The 9,828-nt window shown below is 39.8% G+C and overlaps 1 protein-coding gene across 1 annotated transcript in view; it reads right to left on the bottom strand.

Moving 5' to 3' along the window:
- Window positions 1-3,650: 3,650 nt before the first annotated feature.
- Window positions 3,651-9,828, bottom strand: part of LOC115224282 (plasma kallikrein) — an 11,511-nt gene continuing 5,333 nt past the window's right edge. The window contains exons 3-6 of the mRNA XM_029795097.2: window positions 8,331-8,458; window positions 6,128-6,262; window positions 5,674-5,822; window positions 3,651-4,162 (exon numbers count right to left, since the gene is read on the bottom strand). Coding sequence (XP_029650957.1) covers window positions 4,004-4,162; window positions 5,674-5,822; window positions 6,128-6,262; window positions 8,331-8,458 — 571 coding nt within the window. The 3' untranslated portion in view covers window positions 3,651-4,003. The remainder of the gene's footprint in view (window positions 4,163-5,673; window positions 5,823-6,127; window positions 6,263-8,330; window positions 8,459-9,828) is intronic.

The following is a 9,828-nucleotide window of genomic DNA, read 5'->3' as shown; positions in this document are numbered from 1 at the left end:
ATATATACATATATACGACGGGCTTCTTTCAGTTTCCGTCTACCTAATCCACTCACAAGGCTTTGGTCGGCCCGAGGCTATAGTAGGGGACACTTGCCCAGGGTGCCACGCAGTGGGACTGAACCCGGAACCATGTGGTTGGTAAGCAAGCTACTTACCACACAGCCAATCCTGGATTGTAGTGATTTTGTGATGTTCATGCATTTCTGACGAAGGAGAAATGGAATTGTGGGAAATATCGTTTTTTTTTTTCTTCTCTCTTTATTGGAAGCAACCCAATGCACAAAATATACATATATTGATTCATGTCCATGGCTATTTAGCCTCGCCCCTACTGACTGCGACGAAGAGAAAGGGTTGATGGCTAAACAAACGTTTACATGTTAGTGGGTAGCATTCAGCTGATATCTATTTCTTTACTACCCGCAAGGGGCTAAACACAGGGGGGACAAACAAGGACAGTCAAACGGATTAAGTCGATCATATCGACCCCAGTTAACTGGTACTTATTTAATCGTCCCCGAAAGGATGAAAGGCAAAGTCGACCTCGGTGGAATTTGAACTCAGAACGTAGCGGCAGACGAAATACCTATTTCTTTACTACCCACAAGGGGCTAAACATAGAGGGGACAAACAAGGACAGACACACGGATTAAGTCGATTATATCGACCCCAGTGCGTAACTGGTACTTATTTAATCGTCCCCGAAAGGATGAAAGGCAAAGTCGACCTCGGCGGAATTTGAACTCAGAACGGAAGCGGCAGACGAAATACTACTAAGCATTTCGCCCGGCGTGCTAACGTTTCTGCCAGCTCGGGGCGATCGAATGCTAACAAGCTGACCGGTCCCTTACCATTCACATTCGAAATTGCTGGGGGGAAAAATCTTTCGTAAGTCTTATAAGTGCAGAAATTTTGTCAGCTGATTCATCGACGTTCTTTGCAGTTTATGGGGAAAGGCATTATTTATTTGGCGATCTTTCGTCTCTGTCTCTAGTAGACCTTTCCGTCGATTTCCGTAAAAATTTTTTTTTTTTTTACATATGGGCTTGCGGGAACTTTTGAAGTAATATACATACATATACACATACACCGAGTAAAAAATTTCAGTTATCTCTTTCTTTCACACATTACTCTGTCTCTTCACACACACTAACAGAAGCACTTCACTTACACAACATACTGTCTGTCTCCCACACCCCATCAAACACACACACACATGTACATCAATGCTTCCCCTGGACGGTAACTTCAAAAGAACTTCCCTCGTCATACAATCGCTTTCTCTTAGTCTCTTTCGCTCTCATTACTTCAAAAGTTCCCGCAAGCCCATATGTAAAAAAAAAAAAAATTTTTTACGGAAATCGACGGAAAGGTCTACTACAGACGAAAGATCGCCGCATTATTTATTTATTTATTTATATTGTCATATGTTGGTGATCGCCGATCACACACACACACAATACATACATATAGCTAATCGTAAAAAATACAAGAAAAGGATGTGTGTGTGTGTGTGTGCTTGCTTCCCAACCACATGGTTCCGGGTTCAGTCCCACTGAGTGGCACCTTGGGCAGGTATTTTCGGTACTACTTAAGAAGACTGGTCCCGGTACGCGCACTCGCGCATCCGCGCTAGCTAGTCGTGACGAGTCGATTCTTATTTTGTGTTTTTGTGGACGTAACTTCGGTATACGTACCGGAAGTACCGGACACATTTCAAGAAAGTGTGTTTTTTTTTATATATATGGGGGGGGGGGTTAGGGTTGGGGGGGGGGGGGAGAAAAGGGTTTCTGTTTTCTTCAGAAATGTAAACAAAGCCACTTACGGGAGGGACGTATACCGAAGGATCGCCAAATTATTTACTTTGTGTAAAAAAATTATTTATTTTGTGTTTTATTTACTTTGCTAGGCAGTCGTTGTAGGATCGACTAGTGACGGCTAGCTAGCGCGAGTACGCGAGTGCGCGCACCGGGACCACTATTCTTGAGTAGTACCAGTATTGTCTACTGTAGCCTCGAGCCAACCAAAGTCTTGTGAGTGGATTTGGTAGACAAAAACTGAAAGAAGCCTGTCGTATATATACGAGGGGAAGTCAAAAAATTTTCCACGCTTTGGCCATGACATATCTTGCGACATGATTGTCACACTCCTTTCTGCGCATGCGTGCCTGTAGTCGGTACTGTTATAGTCACATGATCGAAATTTTAGCCTGGTCGTTCCATTTTTCTTTCTGGCTTTATAGTGTTAGCCATGGCTACTCCACTGACAATGTACGCCAAAGAACAATTTCGCTGGAAAAGGGGTGTACGATCAACCGTGCAAGATGCATCAATTTGACCAAGCTTATTGTCAAAGAAAGTTTTGTTGTTGCATGGCAACGCATGCCCACACACAGCTGCCTAGACCATTGAAACCATTAACCTATTTCTTTACTACCCACAAGTACCAGTTACGACACTGGGGTCGATGTAATCGACTTAATACCTATGTCTGTCCTTGTTTGTCCCCTCTATGTTTAGCCCCTTGTGGGTAATAAAGAAATAGGTATTAAGGGCAGAGACATTCCACTTTAGTAGTGATCTCAACCATTTCAAGTTTCATTCAAAAAGAAAAGTGAGGGTCGGGAGGGAGGGAGGGAGGTGCTATCCATGAGCAAGTTTATTAAAAGGTGAGTGAAGGTGGCAAGAGGGGACAGCACCGCCCTAAGTATAGGACCTGTGACTTGGAGAACAAGAATTGGAGGGGACAGTTGCACTGGGTGTTCACCCAGATCTTGGATGGTAGGGGTTCCTCAATTGTCCCAACAGGTCCTCCTGTACAAGGAGTAGCACATCATTATCCCTTTTTTTTGTTTTTATTGACCCTTAACTATGTATGCTTCTTTCTTTTATTTTTACTGTGTACCATGTAAACCTTGTACCCCTTTTTAAAAAAAAAAGTATTTCAATGTGTAAACCCCAGCACTTTACTTTGATACTTTGATAGGTTTCGGCCATTATTGGCCCAGGCCATGTCTAACTTAATAGCACCACCTTTATGTCTGTTATTGTACTGTTCCCCCCCTCTCATCTGTCATCCTGGTGACATATAAAAGAAATCATGATCATCATCATCATCATCATCATCATAATCAACATCACCATGATCATCACCATCACTATCATCATCATCACCATCATCATCATCATTATCATCACCATCATCATCATCATCATCATAATCATCATCACTATCATCATCATTATCATCACCATCATCATCATCATCATCATCATCATCATCATCACTATCATCATCATCATCACCATCACTATCATCATCATCATCACCATCATCATCATCATCAATCACCACCATCACCATCAACATCATCATCATTATCATCACCATCATCATCATCATCATCATCACTATCATCATCATCACCATCATCATCATCATTATCATCATCATTACCATCATCATCATCAACATCATCATCACCATCATAATCATCATCACCATCATCATCATCACCATCACTATCATCATCATCATCACTATCATCATCATCACCATCATCATCACCATCATCATCATCATCATCATCGTCATCACCATCATCATCATCACCACCACCATCATCATCATTATCATCATCATCATCATTATTATTATATTTATTTTATTACGGCCAGCAGCACGAGAGAAACATTTACATTCCTTTTGGCAGTATTTAGTTTTGTCCCTTAATACTTATATAAGGTTGATTTTAATAGTTCAAGAGAAGAGATAGGTACCATTTATGTTACTGAGGTGTTGGTTTATTCAATTCATTACCTGTTGTTGTGGTATTTGTTGTTGTTGTGGTATTTGTTGTTGTTGTTCTTATTGAAGGTGGTAATATTGGTAATGTTATTATTGTTGCTGATTTGGTTTTATTGTTGTTGTTGTTAGTATCGATGTTTGGGACGAGAGAATATCAATTCTACCATATCGGTCGGTAAACATTGGCCATCCCTTACAGAATCTTCATCAAAGATTTAATCCATCTTTTGTAATAGGCAACATTTGTGAAGATGGCTGCATCATGTTGGCAATCGTAGCCAAAAGATGTGATCCCAGCCAGTACCATTTTACCATTGCTTGAGGGACAATAGAGAGGGCCTCCAGAATCACCCTGTTGGGAAGAAAATAAGTGAAGAATGAAATCTTTATATATAAAAGTAAAGTTGTGTGAGTGTCTGTCTCCTACGATTTAGATTCCTAACTACTCCCACATTTTGCGGTGCAGTTTAACCAAAACCGGGTATCTTATAGTCGTGATTCATATCGAGCCCTTCTGGGTATTAGCGCGCGTCTACGATGAGTCTACGATTTAAAAAAAAATTTACCATCATTTTTTTCCATTTTAATGCATTTTTTTCACTATTAAATAAGGGAAGTAACTCTAAAAATGTCTACGATGAGTCAACGATTTAAAAAAAAATTTACCATAATTTTTTTTCCATTTTTAATGCATTTTTTGGCTATAACTCTCTAAAAATGCTTATATAGTTATTTCCCTTACAAACCCAAGCAACGCCGGGCATTACTGCTAGTTAAGGAATAAAGGAATAGCAGTTATTTTTTTTAATACACTGTTAAAAACCTACAACACACACACACATTTAAATTAACTGGCTCGATTCACCCCCACAATTGCACCCTCCTAGCTTGTGGCATTTATGTATAGTAATGCCCACTATATAATATAAATATATATATATATATATATATTATATATATATATATATATATATATACATTCAAAATGTGACCGCGTGTGCACCGTTGGCGATTTTTTTTTCCTCTGTCTTCCCTTCTCTGGATCTTTCCTTCTCCTATGTTTCCGACGAAGAGCTCTGCTCGAAACGTCAAACCCTCCTTCTTTCCTGAGCGTCCCATAATACTATATTTGTTCCACGTCCTCGCGTTGTTGTGTTTTTTTGTGCTTTCATGTTTGGATTAACTATATATATATATATATATATATATATATATATATATATGTATGTATATATATGTATGTATGTATGTATGTATGAATAAGTATGAATGTATTGAATGTGTGTATGTGTGTGTGTGGGGGGGGCACAAACGCATGTGTATAGGTATGGGTGCTTGCATGAGTGTGTATGTTTGCGTGTGTGCTTGTGTATGTGTGCATGTGTGTGTGTCAGTGTGTCCCCGTGCAAGTAGGAGGAAGCACTCCGTCGGTTACGACGACAAGGGTTCCAGTTGATCCGAATCAATGGAACAGCCTGCTCGTGAAATTAACGTGTAAGTGGCTGAGCACTCCACAGACACGTGTACCCTTAACGTAGTTCTCGGGGATATTCAGCGTGACACAGAGAGTGACAAGGCCGGCCCTTTGAAATACAGGTACAACAGAAACAAGAAGTAAGAGTGAGAGAAAGTTGTGGTGAAAGAGTACAGCAGGGATCGCCACCACCCCCTGCCGGAGCCTGGTGGAGCTTTAGGTGTTTTCGCTCAATAAACACTCACAACGCCCGGTCTGGGAATCGAAACCGCGATCCTATGACCGCGAGTCCACTGCCCTAACCACTGGGCCATTGCGCCTCCACCCCCATGCAAGTATTACTGTGTGCTCAATCTCAATGCCAGTCTCTTAGTCTCTTAGTCACTTACCATGCAGGTGCTGGCACCTCCAGTTTTGAAGTCTCCAGCACAGATATGTTGCTCGTTGAGAGAAGCATAATCCATCTTGGAAACGCACTCATCATGGTCGATCACAGGCATTGTGACATGTAGCAATTTTTCTGATGATTCTTCCTTAGCTGAAACAACAACAACAACAACAGTTCTTACAGCGGTGGTGGTGGTGGTGGTGGTGATGATGATGATGATGATGATGGTGATGGTGATGATGATGGTGATGGTGGTGATGGTGATGATGACACAAAGAATCTCTTCCAACACTAACAGTCCTGCAGGTTCACAGTAGAGGAGCTGGCACATTATTTTATCAAGAAAAGAGAGAAACAAATGATAAAACACACACACATGCACGCATGCACACACACACACACACACACACACACACGCATACACAATGTAGATATAATAAAGTTTAGAGACTTACATCCGGTCTGGCCCCAACCGGCAGCTATGCATCGTTTATCGGTGAATGTCTCTCCTATTTTGGGAAGACGGGCAGCTTTCATACAGCGATTATACTTGACAGGTTTTTCCAGGGATAATATGGCAATGTCATTGCCTGCAAAACAAATGATGCCATGAATGTTTCTTGCATGCAGTCACACATTCTGCAAGGTATAACAGCTAAATCCGACTCCTTAATAAATCCCACCCAAATGTCTTTAAAAACAGAAATGGAAAAAAAGGAAATTGACTGGATGAGGCTGGCTTACATACATAACATCAACACTTTGATTGACTAAATGTTTAATCTGGGGGTGTCAGACGTATGACCCACGGGCTAGATCTGACCCACAGCAATGCCTACTCCAGCCCACATCGCAAATTTATAAATACAGTAACAGCACAATAAAGTGATGGCTTGTTGCCAACTTAATGTGGCAGTCCCAGAAAAGGGTAGAATGTTACTGCTACCTAGCCAGGGTGCGTAAGATATTTGAGGACAGATTTATGTTTATAAAACAAAAGATATATAATAACAGATAATAACTTTATTTATCAAAAAATGCTATGAGGATAAAAATAAACCTTCTTTTCTAGAATGTTATTCAATAAAGCCACCTTCAGCTTCAACAACTGCTTCTATATGAGATCTAAATCATCTACATGCTCGAATTAAATGGTCCTGGTTCATTTTGGATATTACTCTGACTATGGCAGCTTTCAAAGAATCTTTGGTGTTATGGGCATGTTCATTGACCTCTCTCTCAACAACGCTTCACATGTAATAGTCCAATGGATTGAGATCTGGGGAATTAGGAGACCAAATGTTAGGAGTCATGTGATCGTAAAAATTTTCAGCCATCCATTCCTTTGTTACTAGGGCCATGTGTGAGAGTGCAGAGTCTTACTGAAACACACATGGCCTTCCATTGCATGCACTGTCTATCCAGGGCTGAACAATTATTTCCAGGACCTCAATGTAGGCAGCAGAGTTAACTCTAAGACCTTATGGAAAGAAGTAAGGAGGCATCACATGTTCTTCATTGCTGACAATCCCTAAAACCATGACAGTTGCAGGAAATTTTATATGCATAACACTTGGAACTTCAGAAGGGTCTGCACGTAACCATCTGTCATTTCTTCTGTTAACTTTTTGATCTTGGTCAAAATTTTTCTCTTTTGAGGAAAACCAAATCAAATCTGCTTGATTTTTCAGTTGGTTTAAGTGTCTTTCAAGTCTGATGTAGTAATTTTTCTTTGCTTTTTCAGACAAATTGACCTTTCCTCATCCTATAAGACTTATATCTGATGTGTTTGTGGACAACATTTCTGACTGTTCCATCTGACACATGGATATCTTTTGCAATTGATGTCATGGACTTTCTGGGATTGTAATCAATGTTCTGTTGAACTTGCTGGATAAATTCAGGTGTTCTGATGATTTCAGAGTGTTCAGAATGCTTTTTATGTTCTGATACTGGTGATACGTTTCCATCTTCAGTCTCCAGCCCCTTACAAACGTTGTAGACAAAAGATCTGGTAACTTTCAAAAATCGAGATATTTCTAAATTGCTATGCTCAGCCTTTATAACCACAACAACAACATGCCTTTTCATTTCCTGAGTAAGCTGAGGGTTTGCCATTATAATTTTCTGAAACAAAGATTATACAGAATTAGCACAAAATGAAGCAAAGACCCCAAAAAGGTATGTCCTCAAATCCCTTATGCACCCTGTATATATATATATATATGTGTGTGTCTGTGTTTGTCCCCCTAGCATTGCTTGACAACCGATGCTGGTGTGTTTATGTTCCTGTTACTTAACGGTTCGGCAAAAAGAGACCGATAGAATAAGTACTGGGCTTACAAAAAGAATAAGTCCCGGGGTCGAGTTGCTCGATTAAAGACGGTGTTCCAGCATGGCCGCAGTCAAATGACTGAAACAAGTAAAAGAGTGAGATATATATCCATGTGTATATATCTATGTGTGTGTCTTTGTGTCTGTGTTTATTCCCCCATCAACACTTGACAAGTGGTGTTGGTGTGTTTACATCCTCATAACTTAGTGGTTCAGCAAAAAGGGACCAATAAAATAAGTATTAGGTTCATAAAATAAGTCCTGAAGTCGATTTGTTTGACTCCATTAGTCAATGAGTGATGGATTTCTTTTCACTCTACTTACGCATTGGATCTGTGCTAAATTCAGTGTGGATTGCATAGTCTTTAACAAACGTTAAGTGCTGTCCTGTCACTGTGTTATTGGTGGTTCCAATATTAACAGAACTGCCATAGATGTAGAAATCATCGGGGCTGGAAGGATAATAATAATAATAATAGTAATAATAATAGTAATAATAATAATTATAATTATAATAATAATAGTAATAATAATAATAGTAATGATAATAATAGTAATAATAATAATAATAATTATAATAGTAATAGTAATAATAATAATAATATTAATAATGATAATAATAGTAATAATAATAATAATAATAATAATAATAAAAATATCAGCAAATATTCTGCTCAATATCACAGATTTGGTCAGTTGTTTTACCATAACCAGTTGAGCATGTCCCTTAGTGGCTGACAATCTGTGCATCTCTGACCACGAGCAGAAGTAGTGGGGTAGCATCATAGCCATGTGTTGAGAGGGATTCTTTGGGGTTTGAATAATTCACCTCAAGAAACACAGGTTCAACATCCTGAAACAACCCTTATTTAGGGACCTTTTGAGCAGAATGGGTTACTCAACCAGAAGAAAATTCTAACTGGGCCTCACCTGCAAGGTCATGTGCTGTTTATCTTGATATGAGATCACCATGTCGTGCACATATGGTTGTGATGCATGTGCCTGGTGTACCCTTATCAGACGGGTAGTCATGATGGGTATACTGCGCTTCGTATATTTTACCCCAGTGTCACTTTGATGGCATGCACTGCTCTCTCACTCAATAATAATAACAACAACAACAGTAATAATAATAATAATAATAATATTAATAATAATAATAACAACAACAACAAGAGCAATAATGATGATGGACTCTCCTGTTGAAGATGATTTATGAGTGTTCAGCTTCTGCTGAATGGCCTACAAAAATGATTCGTTTACAGTGAGCAAATGTTTGTGCTTCCATCAAATTGACATTTTGTCTGGACAGGTGCAAGGTGTACCATATGTCAGGTGTCAAAGTGATGACAGAGCAGCGTGAAATGAAGCTTTTTGTTTAAGAACACACCGTCTGTGCTAGGAATTGAACTCACGATCACTAGATAGTGAGTGCAACACCCTAACCACTGAGCCAATAAGAATAAGGATTCTTTATTGACTACAAAGGGGTTACATTGTTAGAACAGTATGAACAGCACAGGACACAGTATTGAGCATGTGTGTGTGTGTGGAGGCACAATGGCCCAGTGGTTAGAGCAGCGGACTCGCAGTCGTAGGATCGCGGTTTCGATTCCCAGACCGGATGTTGTGAGTGTTTATTGAGCGAAAACACCTAAAGCTCCACGAGGCTCCGGCAGGGGATGGTGGTGATCCCTGCTGTACTCTTTCATCACAACTTTCTCTCACTCTTACTTCCTGTTTCTGTTGTACCTGTATTTCAAAGGGCCGGCCTTGTCACTCTTTGTGTCACGCTGAATATCCCCGAGAACTACATTAAGGG

The sequence above is a fragment of the Octopus sinensis genome, linkage group LG25 (assembly GCF_006345805.1).
Source record: "Octopus sinensis linkage group LG25, ASM634580v1, whole genome shotgun sequence".
NCBI lineage: Eukaryota > Metazoa > Mollusca > Cephalopoda > Octopoda > Octopodidae > Octopus > Octopus sinensis.
The sequence above is the reverse complement of the archived record's forward strand: the minus strand, read 5'-3'. Positions and strand labels throughout refer to the sequence as shown.